We start from the raw sequence: 22,138 nt of genomic DNA on the forward strand, positions 1-22,138 counted from the left end.
ACCTCCAGGAACAATGACAACAACAGCAGTAGCAAGGATATGTTACAGCAGGCTAGCCTGTAGGTTATGTCCTTTATTACATAAACGGAAATGCAACTCTAGTGTCTTCCTTTTAAAGATGAAGGTCCCCAAGGCTCAAGGGCTTAAGTGACTTCATCATCTCTATAAGGCCAGTAAGTGGTAAAGTCTTAATTCAAACTCAGTTCCCTCTCAATCTAAAAACCCAAGGCTTACAACACCAGGAAACTCTCAAACCACTTAACTGCCTTGGGCCATCTGTGAAAAGAACTGGACTGGGTCAATGGTTATCAATTTCTTTGTATATTCCTGTCTCATTGATCACATTTATCACAGGACCTGGTCCCACCAGGACAAGTGCACAAAAGCTCATCTTGCTAAGAAAGGCAGCCGTCAATCTCTAAGCAATATGCTATTTCACTTCTCACTTTCAATACACGGCGAGAACATACAAATTGGTAACTTTCATGGTGGTACCATTACTAAAAAAAGGTGTTAATGGACTAACCAGTTGTTGGTACCCTTCTTCAGCCTAACCTTGTGAAAAACTTTTTTTTTATTATACTTTAAGTTCTAGGGTACATGTGCACAACGTGCAGGTTTGTTACATATGTATACATGTGTCATGTTGGTGTGCTGCACCCATTAACTCATCATTTACGTTAGGTATATCTCCTAATGCTATCCCTCCCCCCTCCCCCCACCCCACAACAGGCCCCGGTGTGTGATGTTCCCCTTCCTGTGTCCAAGTGTTCTCATTGTTCAATTCCCACCTGTGAGTGAGAACATGCAGTGTTTGGAAAACTTTGATTCAAAAACTCTTTAAAAGTCCCTTGGGCTCAGATCCCTCACTCAGCAGGTTAAAGAGTGCTCCCCATGACGGTGGAAGGTGGGCCTCTTCTCCCAGGGAAGCTTTCCTGCTGTATTGTTTTCAGGTCATTGTTAGCAGTTCCCTCTGAATCCCCAGGCTCTAGCAGCTTCTCTCTATAGGCCTCTCACACTCACATCCTCAAGGTAGGGGGCCCTGCTCTGAATCTCTAGTGCAGACTCTGGGCCTCTCTCACTCGCAGAAGTACCTGCTGGCCACGTCGGAGTGACCGGCAGGCAGGTGGCGGCTCTTCCAACGAGACACACCCCTCACTGAGCACGTGTCTGGAGACCTCCTCCTTCTCCAGTGCTGGGGAACCTGAACCCTACATGGAACCCAGCATCAGTCTCCATGACAATGCAGGACATGCGCCCTCAACACAGCTCACGGGGCCTTCACTCCAGCATGAGCGAGGCCTCACTTCGTCCTCAATGTCTCTGACAGGCAGCATTCGGCACTGTCAACCACATTCTTCCTGGACTCTTCTCCACTCGCTGATGCGGGAGGCGGTGGGAGGCAGCACGTGGCGGTGGAAGAGTGGGCTCTGGAGCCTCGCAGACCTGACTTCATCTATCAGCCGCGTGCATGGCTTCTGGCAGCTACTTCAGCCTGCTTCCCAGCTTTTGCATTTGTAGAACATGTGTAATATAATCTACCTTACAGGGTTGCTGCAAGGATTCACAATGACTTATGTAAGAGGGCCTGGCACATAGCATATGCTCACAAAATTACAGTGACTGTCATTCTGTAGGACACAGAACTCCCTGTCTGATACTTCTCAATCATCAGCTGGTCATCTCTGCCTCATACGTGCATGCCTAGAATTAAACTCACAACCTTCTCCAAGTGTAGTGGCTCACCTAAATTTTCTCTTTCTCTTAATGGCACCATTATTCTTTCTCAGGCCAGCCTGTTTTCCCAGCTGTACCACCTGTGGCCTCCCTTCTCACATAGCACCTGGCTGGGGCCAAGCTCTCCAGCCAGAAGCCCCAGTTTCTCCACTACCAGCCCTGCATGCGGCCCACTGACATCCTGCTCTCTCCAAACACAGCTCCCACTGAGAAGCCTTCTGGGCAAAGGCTCCCTCCTCCTCTGGAACCCTGCTGCGTCACTGTTTCCTGACTGCATACACACACGTTCCCTTCTTTATTCCTGCAAACATTTACTGTGCACCTATTCTATGCCAGACACTGCATCCCCAGCCCTTGGCGATGAATCACCTGATGAATCAGACTAGCAAGGACTGTGCTCGCAGACACAGAGCAGACAGCCACAGGCGCTAACAAGACAGAGCGTGGCAAGTGCTAGAATATGCACAGGGCTCAAACCTCAGCGGGGGACAGACAACGGAGTGGCAGGCGATTCTGTGGTGCCTACGGGGCACTCCAGTGAGGTGTAGCTCCACACCCAGCCCTCATCCTGTGCCCATGACCCTTGTCTCACAGCACCTCACACAGGGTTTTAGCAACTCTATTAGACTGAATGGACATGGAGCAACCCGGTCAGAAGAGGAGGCACTCAGAATTACAGAACTCAGAGGAGGCAAGAGCTCAGCGGGCCGGGTGCAAACAGATGTGGGCTAACAGTGGGCCTGCCGCATTCTGGCTGTGTCTCTCCATAAGGCGAGTAGCCTATCCCTACTGGTCTGTCCTTCAGTCACGTGAGGAGGCGAGGCAAACACACAGATGGGCCTGGGAGGGCCTGGAAGAGGATGTTTAAGGCCTGTAAGGTCCCTGGGATTTGGAAAGCAGATCCTGAGCAGAGACCTGCAGGCCAGCGAGGAGGGTGCCCGGCAGCGAGGGGCAGCAGAGGCCATGGGGCACCCCTGCTGGGCTGCCTTCCTCAGCTGCAGCCCACTTTTTATGAAGCCTCGCGTGCTGACTCTTTCCTGAGAGCACAGCCAGATGAACTCTCAGCAACTGAACACACCTGTAACTAACACCAAGGTCATGAAAGTAAGCCTTACCCACCCCTCCCCACGCTCCCGCCACCACATGACCCCTGCTAGTCACTGCTGCCCCCAAAGGGTAACCGGTATCCCAGTTGCTAACACCATAGATGTGCTGTGCTGCTTTCACCCCTTCTTTAGATGGAATCACACAGTTTGTAGGTCCTCTTCCCTCCCCGGCTCCTTTGCTCAGCAGTGTGTCTGGAGTTCCAGCAGCAGCACCTGCAGCTGTGGACGGCTCACTTTCATGCCAGCAATGCTCTATCATGAATACCACCGGCACTTGCCTCTCTTCTCATTTTCAGGACTATCATGAATGACACTATCATGGACATTCTACAGCCTCTCTTCTGGTGAACCTGGGGGCACATCTGGACCGGATGCAGAATGCTGGGTCCTGGGGCATACCCATGTTTAGCTTTAAAAGATGCTGGCTATCGATCTTCCACAGTGGCTATGCCAACTTACATTCCACCAATGGTGTCTCAGAGTTTAGGTTAAACCACATCCTTGCCAGCACTTGCAGCTGCCTGTCTTTTCCACTTTGGCCATTCTTCCGAGTGTGTAATGGTATCATGTTGTGGTTGTAATTTGCATTTCCCTGATATGTAGTGAGGCTGAGCTCTTTTCACATCTCCTGACCACTCCTTTTCTTGTGAAGTGGAAATCCTATATTTAATTCCTCCTCCAAACACCTTGTGTAGCTTGTGTTTCCCTACACACCAAGGGACAAGGCAGAGACCAGTGTTCCTGGGATAGGGACGTCTGTTGAGCGGTGTCAGTGAGAGAACAGCAGGGCTCTCGGGATCAGATGATTGTCTTTTCTTAAGAAAGCTCAATCAGCAGCAGGGAGTACAATGGGGGAAAGGGCTGACTGCTCAGAGGCAGTGCAGGGAAGCATCTGAAAGGTACAGGGAGGAAGACTTCAATCCTGGGGAAAGGAGACCAAGTCCAGGAAGAATACATTTCTCCCTTTCTTCCTGACTTGGTTTTTGACGTTAACCCTGAAAAAGACCTTCTCTACTTCATAGCTGCTGAGTTTGGATAAAGTGAGATGAAGCATTTTACAGAGCTGGGAGGTCCTCTACTCACAGGAAGCCTGCATATGGGCATCCTCCCATCTGGCATCCTAATCCTCGGCATCTCCCTTCCCTCCCAAACCTGACTGTGGGTTTCATGAGGCAGGAGCCACAGCTGTCTGAGCCATCTCTGCGCCTGGCATTTAGCAGACTTAAATTTATGTGGAGTAAATGAAGGCCAGACATTTATTAAAGAGGAGGAAGAGGACAGAAATAACATGAAAGAGGACTGGATACTGAGGTCAGGTACTCTGATGGTTGCTTTACACAAACTACCACTCACCCCAAAACAGCTGGCAGGTTAGTCCTAAATCCCCATTTCAAAGATAAGGAAACTGAGGCTACAGAACATAACGACATGCTCAGGGTCACAAGGCTGCTTACATGATTGAGGCAGAACTAAACTGAGGTCTGCTGGACCCCAAAGCCTACTCATCCCTACCACCCTATTCAGCTCCATGGTTGACTGCAGAAGACAAGGGCTTGGCCAGCCACAAGTGGTCAACTCCATGGGCTCTCAGGGTCTCCTTCAGAGCCACCCAGCACCAAGGTTTCTACTAGAAGATGATAAAGTGTGGGGGTTCTGAAGAGGCACAAGTCCCCCTTAGCCCCATAATAGCTGAATCCAGGCATGGTGTGGGTAAATCCCACTCCTACTTCTTTTGCTTCCTGCAGAAAATTACAAACTGGCAACTGAGCAAAGGCTCTGGAGCCAGGTGTGCAGTGGGAGCACAGCTAAGATGGCAAGGGATTCAGCGGCCATGACTCAAGCCAGCACAAGCAGTCGAGGGTCTCACCTTCCTGGTCCATGTGCCTGTATGGCAGATGCACCTGAATGTGTGTTTGGAGTTCTGAGCTAAGGAATCTGGGAATGGCCAACCCAGAGATCCATTCCTTACCTATAAGGAACATCTGAACCACCGGTCCTTGTGAGGTGAAAATCCATGGAACACAGCTGTACAGGGCATTGAGGCCCTTTGTTTTGGGTTAAATCAAGCTTGTCCAACCCATGGGCCAGAGGCTGCATGCAGCCCAGGAAGGCTTTGAATGTGGCCCAACACAAAGTCATAAACTTTCTTAAAACATTATGAGATTTTGTGATTTTCTTTTTCTTTCTTTTTTTTTTTTTTTTTTTTTAGCTCATCAGCCATCATTAGTGTTAGTGTATTTTGTGTGGCCCAAGACAATTCTCCTTCCAGTGTGGCCTAAGGAAGCCAAAAGATTGGCCACCCCTGGGTTTAAATGAAGGTTGCCAGGTAGAAGCTGTTAGGGAGAGTGCTAAGTGAAAATGCTATGGAAACTACATGCTCTTTGTGAGCAGTGGTTTGCTTGCTCAGCTGGCCACGGGGCCTTGCGGTTCTCCTGTCCATCCCACTGCCACTGGACTGTCCCTGTATGTAACTTTTCTGCAAATAAAACCCTATGTCTCATCTGCCAGCTCTGGGTCTCTTGTTTGAGCTCTCAAACATGGTGCCATCCCTACTGAAGTTAATAGGGGTCCCGTGCAAAGAAGCCTACAGAAACGGACAAAGGCCTTGTTCTGTGACACTGTCAGATGGGCAGAAATACCTGGGGAGTGCATGGCCCCAGCCCGGTAGATACTGCAAGACCATCAGAGAAAAGCCCGATGCAGCCCAGAGAGAAGGCTTCCCCATCCCAGAGAGCAGGTGTTGGGGTCAGGCCACCTTTAATGATAAAAATCCATCTCAGCATGCATATATGTGTGCACGCACACATGCTCATCCATTAATCCAAACCTGAAGCACTGTGACATGAAACAGAGCCCCCAGTACCGCTGTGCACCAGGGAAGGAGCCAGCACTTGCCAGGCGCCCAGCACACACCAACACTTTTACAGGTGTTATTTCCCTTAATCCTCCCATTAACTCCCGGCAGAAAGCATTAGCATCTCCATTTTACAGATGGAGAAACCGAGCTGAAAGTAGGCACAGTGACTGAATTGCTGTGTGGGAGCCAAGGCTCATGGGCTCTGGTGCCCACACTCCATCAGTTACACCATACTCAAAGTTCAGGCTGCTTCTTCAGGTGCCATAAGACCCTCACAAGGCTCCTGTCTGTGTCAACAGCTCACTGCTTTCTATGGGGAAATGGAAACAATATTCCTCACTCAGATCTTGCAGTGTGGCTGTGAGGAACAGTTACTCAGAAGGATTATAAAGCACAGGAGCCCTACAAAATGAGATTTCCATGCTCAAGAATAATCACCTAGGAAATAAATACTGCAGACAAAAGGGTCCATAAGTCTCTTCCTCCTTGAAAATGAGTCTGGATTTTGTGCAGGCTTTCCTTACCTGCCAGACTCAACAGGTAGAAGGTGGAGGCTGACCAGCTTCCACGGTGGACAGCCGCAGGATTCCACCCAGCCCCTTGGATACACCACAGCTTGGCCAACAGCCCCAGGTCTCAGCCTCCCCATCTCAACCTGCTCTCACCCGGGACTGCACTCTGAGCTATTTTGGGTGGTCAAGGATGATGCAGCAGCTTATCCAACTTTCCCCTGAACAGGTTTTTACTGTCAATTTCTAAACTTAAAGGAAATGGGGGGGAAAAGGAAAGGGATGTGATGATTGGAAAGTCCTGGAGCCGTGTGTACAGGAGCTGGAAATGTCAAGGTCTGCGAGTATTCAACAAATGAAAGTGGAATCATATAAAAGCAACAGCTAATAAAAAAAGATTGTCAGATGCTGTGTTTTCCATCTTCCCAGCCATTACAGGAATAAAATTATCCGCAGAAAAGATTGAAAACCTTTTTCAAAACTAATACAATTAAGCCTCATTCTTCTGCCTCCTTTCTGCCTCTCCCCTTGGCTCCCCTTTAATCCTCCTATCTCCCGCACCAATCTCCATTTCCTGAGATGTTGGAGGTGCTCTCCTTTTTTTTTATTATCACCAGCAAAATGCTGTGTTTAAGAGTCAGAAAGGAGATCATGTTTTGCACCTCCTTCTGGAAGCATTTAGTAACTCTTCACAATCATCTAGGAAACCTCGATTTTTAAAAAGCCCACACCTGCATATGCAAGGAGTTTGGACTTCACTTAATGAAGATCAAGAAGTCTCATCCAGAATTTCCTCTCCTTTAGCAAAGCAGAGACTTGGTTTCTAGGAGGAGAACTAGGGTAGAGATGAGAGGGGAGAATGACAAGGGGAAAACAGATTTTAGAGAGGCAAAAATGCGTGAGGCTCTTTCCCTTCCGCCTGAAACAGAGACATGTACACATGCCTCTAGCAGCCAAGCCCAGGAAGGGAAACACGGGGAGCACAAAGGAGACCAAAGAACTGCACAAATAAAAAAACAAAACCAAAACCCTGTGCCTATGAACATATCGGCAACTGTGATAACTAGAGCTATGGCTGGTGGAATTTTTTTACCCTTTTCTGGGATCTCAAATCACAATCCTTGTCATTATAAGCTACAGTCAAACCTGTGCATGAGGCTGCTCTGTGAAAGATTTGCTTGCTAAGGGCCACTCGGAAAGCAGCTCAGAGGTGCACTGCCATTCCTCAGACTGTGGGGTATCACCATCAGCACTCTGTGTTCACGGCATGTCAACTCTGGCCATCCCCTAAACACTGGCAAAGGTGGACAAGCAGGTGTTGATGGGGCAAGGAAGAACCTCCCTCTTTTCCCCATGGCCTGGAAATCCAGAAACCCATGTTTCTGTCAGCCTCCACTGTGGTATGCCACAGGAGAAAACCCCTGTGGAAATCAGGCCCCTCAAGCAAACTGTCAATTTCAAAGCTCCAAACCGTGACAAATGATTTGCGAAGATTTGCCTGCAATAAGCTGATGGCTCAGGTTGCTTGGCATGCTGTCTCAGGCATAAGGGGGAACAATTTTTTTTTTAACCTCCCAACCATCCCCTCCCACATTTTAAGCCATTTCTTTGAAAAATCTGTCATGATCCACAAATTAAACCAAAATATAAGCAAGTTACCAAATAAATGTTCAAGAGTCATGGTAGGGTTTTTTTTTTTTTTTAAAGGCATGATGATATGTTTTTAAATCTCATTCATTTCAAAGGCTTATCCTTAGAAAAGCAGTGAGTGTGTAGCCGTAGTGCATTTTGATCTTCCCAACTCCCAGGAGAAAATCAATAATACAACTTTAATGTATTTGTATAGCAAGACATCACGTTATTATTATTTTTACCAAATGCAGCTTAACTAAAGTGGAAAAGGTATACTGGGACTCAGCACCGCCCTGTGGTGAAAGTGAATTTTTTTCTAAAATTGAACTACTGTAGAGCCAGCCACATTCAACAAAAAAAGGTGGGGCAGGGGGAGACAATTAAAAACCAATTATCTCCATGAATGCAACTTGTTGAAAGGCTCTATTTGGGTGCCTGCTGCAGAATGCAGGAGGGCATGTCCAAGGAGTGATTGGCATCTGGGCAAATGGGCACTGGGTCTGCGGACTCCTCTCTCCCCCCATGACAGTGATGTGTTCTGGTCAGATGCCTTTAGGACCTGGCCCCAAGGAATGCAGCCAAGCAGCAGTCTTACCTTCCTCTCAATACGCTCCAGCTGCTCCTTGTAGAAGGTGTCACGGCGTCTTAGCTCTGCCTCTTTGCTCTCCAGCTCCCTGGCCTGCTTGGAAGAGAACAAAGCCCACGTTAGCCAGCAGCAATGGTGCTGGAATGGTGCTGCAGGGAGAAGGCGATGGACATTTCTGCTCACATTCACAATGAGAACAGTAGCAATAATGAGTTGAAAACCTTATGATATGCCAGATCATTCACATATATTGTGCTTAATTTTCACACCAATCCTTCAGGGTGGGTAATTACTGTAGCCACTTCACAGACAAACAATAACATTTATTGATTATGGGAGTCCTATTCACAGTTCTCCCACTGTTATTTCCTTTGATCCTTACCACACTTCTAAAGGGCAGGTGGGATCATCATGATCCCCTACTACAGATGAGAAGCCAGATGACAACAGGGGTCCTAAGTAGCTGTCCGAAAGCTCACAGCTATTCAGAGAGTAGCTGGGGTCTGAACCTTGGTCAGTGCAGGTGTGTCTGGCTGCGGGGTGTGCTGTCGTGAGCCACACAGCTATGTGCTGGCCTTGGTGTCTTTATGCTTGGAACCACGCCATGCCACAGCCTCATGCTCTGAGCTGGAAGGAGCAGGGATCCGTGCCTGCAGGAAGACAGGCACAGAGTCAGCTGGAGGGGCACTGCTCCCTCACCCGCCTGATGGGGATGGCTGAGTCCCTGTTGGAGCACAGGGCCAAGGGTCCTCCCTCCAGATCCAGTTAGGCTGAGGGCTCAGCTCACCAGGGCAAGCAACCTGAGGCTGGCAGACGTCAGGTTGAACCCAGCCCACCCTCAACTAGCTAGGCGACCTTGAACAAGTTCCTGACCTCCAGCTTCCTCAGGTATGATGTGTAAAGCTGGAAGGGATGCATAGCTGTACAAAAGGTTAAAGGAAACCCCAACAGAAGTGGGCAGGGTCTCAATAGACCCCCATAAAGGGTCACCAGCACATGGTAGGGCAGGGATGTAAGTCCCGTCACTGGGATACTCATGTCCCCGGAGTCTCCAGGGACTTCCCAGGCCTAGGCCCCAGGGCCTGCCTCTATCCTCCGTGGGTAAAATGTGGAACAACTCCACACTGAGGGTCAGGATGGAGACAGTCACAGGGGCCTGGGAGCTCAGGACTGCCTTTTGTGACTGTATGGAGGAATAACACCATCTGCTTGTTGTCTGTCCCTGTGCTAGGGCTGTGTGCGCTCAGGCACTCCGCTAAGCTCCTGATGACACTTAATCCTCACTACCCACAAGAGCACAAGCTAGCCAGTGGTAGACTGTGAACCTAAGTTCATATGACTTCTAAGTCCTGAGCTTTTTCCTTTTAAGCCACACTATGGTATCAGCACATGGGTTTGAATCACTCAAAAACATGGGGTAAGACATGAACCCAAGTTTTTGAAAGCCCATCTCCCTGGCAATGCTACTCCTACTGACAGGGAACCTTGCAGAACCACCAGCAGGGTGGTCTGTAATAAGAGCTGACCACTCACCAGTGCCCCTGAGTGCAGAGTACCAGGAGAAAGACTCAGGCGAGAGGACCACGCCAGGCCAGTGGGCTTGGGTGGCTGGCTGAACCCCTGAGAGTTAAGTTCTAACACCGGCTCTATCACTGAGTGGCCTCTAGGAAGCCTGAGCAAGATGCTGTCTTGTCTGTTTCCCTCTTACCTGTATAAGGGAGAAGTAGTAGTAACCTGGATCCCCAGGCAGCTGCAGGGGATCTAAAAATGCCAGGAAGGTTTCTGGAATGCCTCTGGAATGCCAACACTTCAGAAAAGCTAAACACAAACAGTGGGACTAAATGCCAGGAATTTCTCACAGGGCTTTTCAAAGTGTGCTGCTGAAGCTGTGTCCCAGGAATGCAAGCACGGCTAATCTGCGCTGGGCCTCTCAGCAGTCCAGCACTTAACTGTTACCAATCCCTGGTGCAGTCAGAGAAGCTCGTCTGATGCAATTAAACAGCCAGTAAAAGAAAGTCTCTGAGGGCTCTGGACCTGCCATTTTTTGACCAGCAGTCCCAGCCAAGCAGGAAGATGACATCTGAAGGCAAAACCATCATAAGGCTCTTCAGCTGCCATTCTCTACAGTTAAGTGAAGCAGCAGAGACAAGGAGGTGCGTCCACACGTCCACCACCATCCCACTGACACACTGCAGTGCCTCCTCTGGGCCGTGGCTACCAGAATGCTCATCCCGAAGCTTTCAGGGCCTGTGCCAGCAGGATGTCTATGTGAGGAATGGGACGCAGGACTAAAGTGTTGGGCGAAGATGCCTAGCCATCAGCACCTCCTTAGGCTAGAGACTGTTCACACAAACAAGAAAAAACGTTGAGGACATCAAGGCCTACTTTTCTATTCACGTCCAATGCAACACAATTGAGCAGTTAAGAATGAAAGGAACTGTTTGGAGAGGGATGAGGCTGTGCCTCCCACTTGAATGAAAACTCCGTGATGTGCACCATATCTCCAACACCCTGGCTTCGTCACAAGTGAGCCACCAGGGTGGTGAGCTCACCACCTCTAATTCATCTGCTACAAAGCACTGCCCACCGGCTCTGCTCATCTGAGATTTAGAATGCAATCCCAATGACTGACAATGGACAGGAGGTGACACGAAAAATGGCTGTAGAAACTGAGTATGACACAAATGCCTGCGTGTCAGTGCCTGGCCCAGAGCAGACACTCAGTGATCCGGCTGTGAGGTATGGAAGAGCACATTGGGCAGCACCCGCCACTCCACACAGTTGCTCCGCAGTCTCATATTGGCTTCCTAGCACTCATGAGAGGCCACGCAGCATGCAGCACAACTGTGGTTTCAGTGCCTGAGTGCGTCACTTACCAGAACACCATGAAGGACACCTCTATGTGACAGACAGAATTGTAAAAGGGCCGAGGGCACAACAGGGAAGCCAGAGAGAGAATTTCTGCTATCATGAAGCTTAGATCCCAGTGGGAGACACAACTGTGTGTGCAGATAAATAATTACAGAGAGATGTGCTGGGGAGACCATAAGACAGACTCACTTGTAGGGTTAGCGGGTTGCTATTTTCCCTAAGGAGATTTCTGAGAAAGTCTTCAGGGAAAAATTTTGAAATTAAGAATGTTATCTCTAATATAAAGGTAAAATATCATCATTATGAACATGTACTCAGCAGATGACAGTCTTTGAATAGAGAATTGAGGGAATCTGCATGATTTGGTCAAGGACCTCCTCCAGTCAACACAACACAGTGAGTTCACACTCTGATGCCTCTACCCTACTCCAAGCACATAGCACTGGCAGATAAAATATAGAACAGATGACAAAAAGACATGGACAGGTTCAGAAACAAGATTAAAGTGTCCAACACCAAACAGAAATGCAAAGCAGTGGGTGGGGCTGAAGCCACAGGCCTGCTGGCTCCAAGTCTGGAGCAAGCGGAGGCAGTCAGGAACCCTCTTTATCATGCAGGGTCAGAATAAACCACATTCCGCACAAGCAGGGGCCTGAAGCCAGGCTGGTGACCTGCAGCCTAGCGATCTCCCTAAAATAAGAAGCTGACATAAAAAACTTCTGAAGACCTCCACTGAGGGCCAGGGTTTTCAGTTTACTTAAATCTAGAAAGCCTGGAAGCTACAGATCCCACTCCTGGACCACAAATGAACCTAGTCACTCAGTTCCTGGCTCTGCAGTATCACCAGGACCACTGTGGAGACAGGCCTCAGAAGGCCAAAATCAGACCTGGTCCTGCACTGAGGTGCAGGTGTAGGTGACAATAGAAATAGGGAACTTTCCACTCCAAATGAACCTACAAACTGAATCTCAAATATGTGAATAGAATTTCTAAAAAGGCTACCAATAGAAGCAGTAACTGAAATATGAATTCACTCCAGATGACATTAATTTTATAGGACAATATGACAAAGGATTTCAAAAAACTTTTTATTATGCAAAAATTTAAACACAAGAAAGAATACAATAAAACCCCAGATAGCCATCAGCAAGCTTCAGCAATTAGAAACTAAAGAGATCTTCTTTCATCTCTACCCTCCACTTTCTCTACCCCCAAGATCTCTTCATCTACATAGCTTCAATATGTTGCTCTAAAAAATAAGGACTTTTAATTTCTAAAACACAATCATAGTACTATTGCATATCGAAAATAATTTAACATGAATTCCTTAACATCACCAGATATCCAGCCAGCATTATAATCTCCAACTGATGAATAATTTTAAATATGCATGTTTAAGTTGCTCAGAAAGGTAAAACGAAGTAACTTCTGATTTACAAAAAAGAAATTATGAACCTGAAACAGGCTAACCACCAAATAGGTAAGATTATACATTTAAAATCTACAAAATAAAAAATGAAATGAATAAGACAAACTCTAAGCTGAGAACAAGGGAAAAATTATCAAACTGAAATGAAGTACGGAGATTTGAGCAAGAATGTACCAATAGAAGACAAAGATAAAAAGTCGGGAGGATTGCTTGAGTCCAGGAGCTGGAGACCAGACTGGGCAACAAAGCGAGACTCCATCTCCATAAAAAATAAAAATAAAAAGTTAGTTGGCTATGGTGGCACATGCCCGCTACTTGAGAGGCTGAGGCAGGAGGATCTTTTGTTCCCTGGAGTTTGAGGCTGCGGTGAGTTATGATCGCATCACTGCACTCCAGCCTGGACAACACAGTAAGACTCTGTCTAAAAATAACAAACCCAAAGATAAAAAGTCTGATAAAAGCTAAGAACTGTGGAAGACAGACTGATGGTCCAGAATGTGTCTAACAGCTGTTTCAGAAGATGAGGAGGGAAAGACTAGAGAGGACAAGTGGGTAAAAGAGGGGAAGGAGGACAGAAGCCAGAGTAGAAGGCAGGTGAGAGGATGGGAGGTGGGCTAGGGGAAGGAGAAAGACACTGGTAGGGGTGAGTTAGGGAAAGTGGGAAAGGGGGAGGGGAGAGAGAGGGAGAGGATGGTAAACAGAAAAGACCAAATAAAATTATAGAAATAAGTGTAAGTAAATTGGTTACCACAAAAAGCATATGAAGGGGGCCTCTAAGATGGCCCCCGATGATCTCCACCTCCTAGGCCTCATGCCCCTGTGGGATCTCCTCCTCTTGAGTGTAGGCTGGAACTTGAGACTCATTATTAATAAATAGAATATGGCAAAGTGATGGGATATCACTTCCAAGATTTAGTTTTAAAAGACAGTGATTTCTGTCTCGCTCATACTCTTTTCCTTGTTCACACTGATGAGGCAAGCTTCTATTTTATGAGCTGCCCCCACTACCACTGTGAAGACAGGTCTCAGAAGGCCAAAATTACATGGTAAGACACTAAGGGTGGCCACTGACTAACAGCCAGTGAGGACCGGAGGCCCTCAGTCCATCAGTCCTCAAGGAACTGACTCCTGCCCACAGTCACATGAGTGAGCTTGGAAGCAGACCCTCCACCAGTGGAGCCTTCAAATGAGATAGCAGCCCCGGCAGATACCTTGACTACAACACCTTAGGGCAGAGGCACCCAGCTAAGCCAGGCCCAGATCCCTGACCCATAGAAACCACAAGATAATAAATGTTTAAGTCACTACATTTTGTAATTTGTTACTTAGTAATTGTTAACTAATATAAGATATGAACTGATTAATCTCACCCTTAAAAGAAAAATGATTATCAATTTGGATAAAAGAAAGGAAAAAAACCCTAAAGACTTGCTACTTACAAGAAACCCAAGCCCCCATACTAATGGTCTTACAGAAAAAAAGAAATCCTCCACTGGACATAAATATATAGTGTACTGTCTACTGTTTTATTTTGTTTACACAAAATGTTGAGCATTAAATCAAAACTTTAAAAATACACATACACATACACACACACACACAAACACGTGTGCGTGTGAAAATAATGACCCTCCATATAGAGATAAAATACTGGAACCAGACACATTAATGGCCCAAACTGGAATTAATACAAAGGGACTTTAAATAACTATGATTAATATGTTAAAGAACCTAGTAGAAAAAGGTAAATATCATGTGTGAAGATACAGAGAATTTCCACAGGGTGATAAAACTATCTTGCCTCCATTGTTCATGATGAGAAATCAGTCTTTTATATTATTGAGGATTCCTTGTAGATGATGAGTCACTTCTCTCTTGCTATTTCCAAAATCTTCTCTTTGACTTTGCCTTTTGACAGCTTGATTGTGAAGTACTTAGGTGTGGATCCCTTTGAAATCTTGTGCAAAGCCACATACATAGTCTTGGTCTTTTAAAATCCCAGGAATAGTATATGAGCTTTTCAAAGCCTCCTATGGCCACCTCATTCCCTAGCTTTTCTTTTTAAGCTTTCAGGTTACCCTATTGTTTGCCCAAATTGTTATCTACCTCCCCAGGCAGCTATAATATTCAACAATTGCCTCTGCTTGTTTTCGACAAATGTCCTCTGGGAAAAAGCTGTTGGCACTGGGCAACCTCTGAGTCAGGTTGTATAAAGACGGTCTTATAAGTGGGGTCTCTTTCAGGGAATCACCAGACAGGAAAAATAATGACATTTCTCTGGGAATGGGGCTTTGAAGGAGGTCCAACCCTTTTCTGCCCCTTCTGGTGGCTGGCAGGCTGCAAGTCTGCACTGTGCCTGTGGGCTACAGGTTTTCAGGGCTACTGTGGAGCTGCAGGGGAAACAGGATGGGACATGATAAATTAAAATGCCACAAAGCTCACTTTTCTTACTCAGAGTCATTCATTTTTTCTTGAACAAATGCTCCTGGATTGCTGCAAGCCTTTGGTCAATTTTCAGAGTTCTGAAAAAATAGATTCTGACTAGTTTTGCCAGTTTTTTCATTGCTTTTATGAAAGAGGATTTTTAGAGGTCCTTATTCTACCAGTTTCACTGACACCACCGGAAACTATAAAACAGAACCAAATGGAAATGCTAGAAATCCATTTCTAGCATGATATGGCATGAATTCATGGGTTTATTAGCACATTGGACGGAGCAAAAATCAGTGAACTTGAAAACAAGGCATTATAAATTATCTAAATTAAAACACAAAGAGACAAAAGAATGAAAAATAAAATGGAACAGGGCCCCCAAGATCAACAGAATAATATTAAATATTCAAAGCATACATTTAATTGGAGTCCCAGTAGAAGAGAAAAGTGGGGCAAAAGAAATAAAATATATGGCCAAGAATTCTCTGGAGTTGACTGAAGACAACTAAGTCTGAGACAACAAATCTGAGAAGCTCAGAAAAATTCCAAGCAGGATGCTTTTATAAAATTCTTAAATAATTCCTTAAGTAATGGGATATTTTTGAACATAGATTATGTTTTTGAAAAATAATTTCTAGAGCAACCCTAAAAAAGTAACCTAAAAAGCACAAATAGCCAATAGAGGAGATCATAGAATTCTAAATATATTGACTCATCCCCACTCTCCCCGACCAAAAACAAACCTGCAAGAAAGAAGCAAAGAGGAACAAAGAACAGATGAAACAAACAGAAATCAAACATCAAGATGGCTGATTTAAATAGTCACATCAGAAATTATATCAAATATAAACCAACTTAGCCCTTGTATTAGTTCCTGTTGCTATGGTATGAAATTACGAGAAACTTAGTGGCTTAAAGCAATATAAATGTCTTCTCTTACCATTCTAAAGGTCAGAAGTCTCAAACAGGTCTTATTTGACTACAATCATGCTAGTGGCAGGACTGTACCTATCGGGGGGTTCTAGAGAAGAATCTATTTCCTTACCTTTTCCAGTTCTAGCTAGAGGCTACCCCCATTCCTTGGTTCATGGCCTCACATCACCCTGACTTCTGCTACCCTTACCATATCTTCTTTTCTATCTCTCTTGCCTTCTCCCTTCCCTCATAAGGACCTTGACATTACACTGAACCCACCTGGATAACAAAGGATAATCTCCCCATCCCATATCCTTAACTTAATCACACCTGCAAAGTTCCTTTTGCCATGTGAGAGAAAACATGCACAGGCTCCAGGTACTAGAAGGTAGAAATCTTTGGGGGGCCATTATTCTTCCTATCACACTCCCCAATGAGAAGGCAAAGTCCTAACTTCGTGTTATTGATAAGAAATAGCTTTCAAATACAAAGACACAAAAATTTGGGGAAAAAAACGAAAAAGATATATTGTGCAACTGCTAAGTATAAAAAAGCTGATGTAGCTATATTAATATTAGTTAAAGAAGAATTCAAGGCAAAAAATAAGACCAGATATAAAGAGGGGCAGTTCATAATCATAAAAGGGACAATTATTCAAGAATAACAATTCTAAATGTATAGGTACTTATAATAAAACTCCTAAATACATAAAGCAAATCTGAGAGACTAAAGAGGAATATAAATAAATCCACGATCACAGTCAAATACTTTGATCTGCTCTCAAAATATTGATAGAACAAGTAGACAAAAAAATCAACAAGGATATGGAAGATTTGAACAGTATTATCATCCAACATGACCCAAATGACATGTATACAACACTACATCTAACAATAGCAGGAAACACATGCTTCTCAAATACACATGGAACAGTCACTGAAATGGACCACATCTTGAGCTAATAAGTTTAAAAGGATGAAATCACACAAAGTATCTTCTATGATCACAGAAGTATTAAATTAGAAATTGTAAGACACCCAGAAAATCCTTACTGTTGTAAGACACCCAGAAAATCCTCAAATGTTTAGAAAATAAGCATATTACTAAATAACCCACGAGTCCTAACCAAAAGAAAAAGTAGTTCCTAAAAATAGACTTGGAAATGACAGATAATGCAATTAGCAAATGAGGACTTTAAAACTGCTACTGTAAGCATGTTGAAGGATTTAAAGAAAATGTAAACATAATGATATAAATGGAAGCTACTGAAAAGTACCAAATGGAATTTCAAGAGCTAAAATGAAAGGCTGAAAAAGTGAATACTACCTCAGGAACCTGTGGGACAATTTCAATATCAAGTGGTCTAACATACATGTAATTGAACTCTTGGGAGGAGACAGTGGTAGTGGAAAAATATTTGAATATTCCAAGAATAGATGAAAAATTCCGAGATGTGTTCAGAAGTATAAACCACAATCCAATAAGCTAAACTAACCAACTCAACAATATACACAATGTGATGAATGCAGTAATGGAAATATAAAAATTATATATCTGATCACTTAAAAATACATAATTTTCCTTGATTTACAAAACAAAACATAAGCCTTACCCCAAAGAATTTTCCAGTCCAGATGGCTTCACCAATTTTATCAAATATTTAAGGAAGAAATCATACAACTTCTAAGAAAATTCTTTCAGCAAATAGAGGAGGAAACATTTCCCAACTCATTTTATGAGGCTGCTATAATGATACCAAACCAGTATTCCTCGAGAAAAGAGATGTAAAAATCCTTAATAGAAAAACTGGCAAATCAGTTCCATCAATGTGTAAAAAAGATAATATCCATAACCAACTACGGTTTATGCCAGCAGGATGCTGGCATAACAACATACTTCACCACATTAAAAAAGAATAAGAAGACAATCATACGATCATTTTCAATAGATGTAAGAAAAGCATTTGACAAAATATGACATCCATTCATGGAGAAAACTTCTAGAAAACTAGTAATAGAAGAAAGTTTCCTCAACTTGATGAAGGACACATACCAAAAAAATCTATATATAATATCATGTTTATTGGTGTAATATTGAAGGCTCTTCCCCTAAGACAGCAAAGAAAAAGTTTAAAAAGATTTAGAGTATCTGATTAATAAAATTAACAAGGTTGGTTTAACAGACATATTTCTAGAATCTCTACTCCCAAAATTAAATATCTACATTCTTTTACAGATGAATGGAACATTTTAAAAACATCCCACTCTTGCAGGTCACACCCACCAAAAAAAAAAAAAAGAATTTCAGTGCAATGAAAAGGACAGTCAAAATGAGTTGTGGTAAAATGTCTTCTTAAATAATTTGTGGGCTAAGATAAAATAATGATAGAAATTTCAAAATTACAAGAATAAAAGTTCTACATTTAAAAAATGTGTGACACAGCTGATGTGTTATCTGTGAGGTAAATGTACTTAAATGCAAAATTGAGATTTAAGCAAATTATTCATTTCATATATGAATAAAATACGATTCAGATTAAGTGACTTGCTGCATTATCACACAAGAGCAGGACTACAAAGACAGATTCCTGACTCCCAGTTCAGCAACCTCACATTTGGGGACCATGTCATTCCATCCTGAGCTGTGTGCTTTGACAATGTAAAAATCATTGGTGGATCACCAAACTGAACTAATCTAAGAACATGTATTATAACCATGCTTCTCAAATGTTTAAAGTGCATTTGAATCACCCAGTATTTTGATAAAAGGCAGATTCTAGCTTCTAGATTAGTCTAGACTCATCAAAATTGGGCCGAAGATTCTTTGGGTCTAGGATGGGCCCAGGGTTAAACAGTTCTTTTTTTTTTTAAAGACAGAGTCTCACTCTGTCCTCCAAGAAATGTCCAGTGACGTGACCTTGGTTGACTGCAGCCTTTATCTCCCGGGCTCAAGTGATACTTCCACCTCAGCCTCCGGAGTAGCTGGTACTACAGGCGCATGCTGCCATGCCTGGCTAACTTTTTATTTTTATTTTTGGTAGAGATGGGATCGCATTTTGTTGCTCGGGCTGGTCTTGAACTCCTGGGCTCAAGCGATCCTCCCACCTAGGCCTCCCAAAGTGTTGGGATTACAAGTGTGAGCCATTACGCCTGGACTAAACATTTCCAACATTCCCAAGCAATGGTTTTGTTGTTTTGTTTTGAGGCAAGGTCTTGCTCCTTCACCCAGGCTGAAGTTTAGTGGCATGATCACAGCTCACTGCAGCCTCAACTTCCTGGGCTCAAGTGATCTTCCCACCTCAGCCTCCTAGTAGCTGGGATCACAGGCACATGCCACAATGCCCAGTTAATTAAAAAAAATTTTTTTTTTTTGGAAAGATGGGGTCTCCCTATGTTGCTGGGCTGATCTCAAACTCCTGGGATTAAGCGATCCTTCCAACTTGGCCTCCCAAAGTGCTGGGATTACAGGCATGAGCAACCATGCCCAGCCAAAGTAATGTTACTTTGAGTACTAAGGCACTAGATCATGCCTATGGAAAGATAAATGATGGTTATAGTGAGATCGTCAAAACCCTGCAAGATGGGTCTAAATTATGTTCCTCGCAACCCTTACTTTAGATTAATGATAATGCACTCTAATTTTAAAAAATAATAAAGAGTAAGGGCTTAAGGGAACAGGCTTTAGACTCAGAAAAAGTTAGATTTGAATACTAGATCTGTCACTTCCTACTTGAGTGACCGTGGTCAAGTCAGAACTTCTCTATGCCACAGTTTCCCAACCCATACAACGGAGAAATTAATATAATCTCTATTTCATGAGGTTGCAGTGAAGTTAAATAAGATCATACACATAAAGTACTAAACAAATATCTGGTACACTATAATTTTCTTCAAAATAAACGGGAGCCAAGAATTATTTTCATAATAAAAGTGTTATTATTTAATCAGAAAAGAAAATATACCTATCCATGACCATATTAGATAACAGATTTTTAATATAAAAAGGCATATCTCAAGGATAAATATAACTTTGAGATGATATGGGCTAATTTCCACACTTAGAACTGATCCTGAGGTGCTCTGGGATGTTATACGTCAGTATCAGTGTTTTATCTTCCTTCATTACACCTGTCTTCCCTCCCTCTTAATATGTTCATCTATGGTATTAATAACTGTCAGAGTTCTTTCTAAAATGTGTTTTTATATTTTTTATTGAAATACAATTCACATATCATAAAACCCTTTTAAAATCTATAATGTAGTGGGTTTTAGTACATTCACAAAGTTGTGCAATCATCACAACTATCTCATTTTAGAACATTTTCGTCACCCCTAAAAGGAACTCTGTGTCCAATAGCAGGCAGCTCCCATCTTCCCCTACACTTAGCCCCTAAATGTCCATCAACTAATAGATGAATTTTAAAATGTGGTATATCTATACAATGGAATATCATTCAGCCAGAAAAAACAATGAAGTACTAATACACGCTACAACATAAATTAACCTTGAAAACGTTACACTAAGTGAAAGAAGCCAGACATGAAAAGCCACATAGTATATAATTCCATTGATATGAAATGTCCAGATTAGGCAAACACATAGAGATAGAAAACAGCTGAGTGCTTGCCAAGACCTGGGGGCTGGGGCAGGGGTGATGGGAAGTGACTATTAACGGGAGCAGGGTTTCTATCCAGGTGATGAAAATGTCCTAAACTTAAATTGTGGCAATGGCTGCACAACTCAGTGAATACACTAAAAACCATGGAAATGTGTGCTTTAAATGGGTGATTTCATGGTTTATGAATATCTCAATAAAGATGTTAAAAATATATAAGATTACCAAAGAAACGAATTATATTGAAATACAGTTATCAAAATATTAAGAAAAAAAGGCCTAAGGTGGGGAGACCAGTGAGAGAGCCGATGCAGTAATCCAGGTTGGGGAGTATGACGAGGACTGCACTGAGGCTGGGTTGTGGGGTGAGGGGGTTCAACAGGAGAAGACTGACTGATTAGATGCAGCGGGGAAGGGAGGGAGGAAAGCACAATGATCCCTCCAGGTTCCGGCTGAAAATGAGAACTATGTCTACCTATGTTGTAATGATAAATGAAATTAGTGCACCTTATACTTGTATGTCATCTACACACAGCTACATACATTCCCACAGCTAATACAGTATTTAGCATGTGGATATATGGTCATATAAATTTCCAAATTATTGCCAGATGCCAACTTGGCATAGGTATGTTCTTGTGTTTATACAGAGAAATGTCCAAAGAACAAATTTTATGTTCATTTTTCTGTTTACCTGCTTGTACTCTTCCTAAACCATAAATTCCTAGAGGCTGGAGGCTAGGGGCTAAATTGTGTTACTGCTTTATCCCCCGTGACACAGAGTAAATATTCCCTACAAGAATAAAATAGCCAGGCATAGTGGCTCACGTCTATAATCCCAGCATTTTCAGAGGCCAAGGCAGGAGGATCACTTGAGCTCAGGAGTTCAAGACCAGCTCAGGCAATGTAGTGAGACCTTATCTCTACTATTAAAAATAAAAATTAGCTGGGCATAGTGGTGCATGCCTGTAGCCCCAGCTACTCAGGAGGCTGAGGCAGGAGGATCACTTCAGCCCAGGAGATGGAAGCCACAGTGAGCTATGATAATGTCACTGCATGCCGGGCTGAGCAACAGAGCAAGACCATCTCAAAAAAAAAAAAAAAAAAGGAAAAAAGAAGGAATAAAATGAATGATGGTGAGAAGTTGATTTTGGGAAAAGGAGATGCTAATCATTAAGACAGTACAGTACACTGTGATGGTTAAGAGGCTTGGGTTCAAATTCTGGCTGTAACAATTATTTGCAATTTCTCTGTGCCTCAGTTTCCTCATAGGGCTGCCATAAGGGTTTGCTGTGATTCTGCCCTGCTGTAGGTATTCTCGCAATGCTTGGGCTTGTCTGCTATGAGTTTGAAGAAGAAACTATCACCAAGAATCCATCCCTCCCTTCCTTCCATAAGCCAGCTTGGAGAGGTGCACACCATTCCACGAGGTTGGCACAATTCAGAGG

The 22,138-nt window shown here is 43.9% G+C and overlaps 1 protein-coding gene across 10 annotated transcripts in view; it reads right to left on the reverse strand.

The window, feature by feature from the left end:
• The window catches only part of CHCHD6 (coiled-coil-helix-coiled-coil-helix domain containing 6), a 247,727-nt gene that overhangs the window by 97,915 nt on the left and 127,674 nt on the right, over window positions 1-22,138 (reverse strand). For 5 of the 10 annotated variants that reach the window (XM_024245303.3, XM_054551307.2, XM_054551312.2 and 2 more), the window contains exon 5: window positions 8,437-8,523. The exons of 2 other annotated variants lie outside the window; for them this stretch is intronic. In XM_024245303.3, the coding sequence (XP_024101071.3) occupies window positions 8,437-8,523 (87 nt within the window). The remainder of the gene's footprint in view (window positions 1-8,436; window positions 8,524-22,138) is intronic. 3 more of the 10 variants (XM_024245304.3, XM_054551308.2, XM_054551310.2) reach the window with 1 other exon arrangement.

This window comes from Pongo abelii, chromosome 2 (genome assembly GCF_028885655.2).
Source record: "Pongo abelii isolate AG06213 chromosome 2, NHGRI_mPonAbe1-v2.0_pri, whole genome shotgun sequence".
Taxonomy (NCBI): Eukaryota; Metazoa; Chordata; class Mammalia; order Primates; family Hominidae; genus Pongo; species Pongo abelii.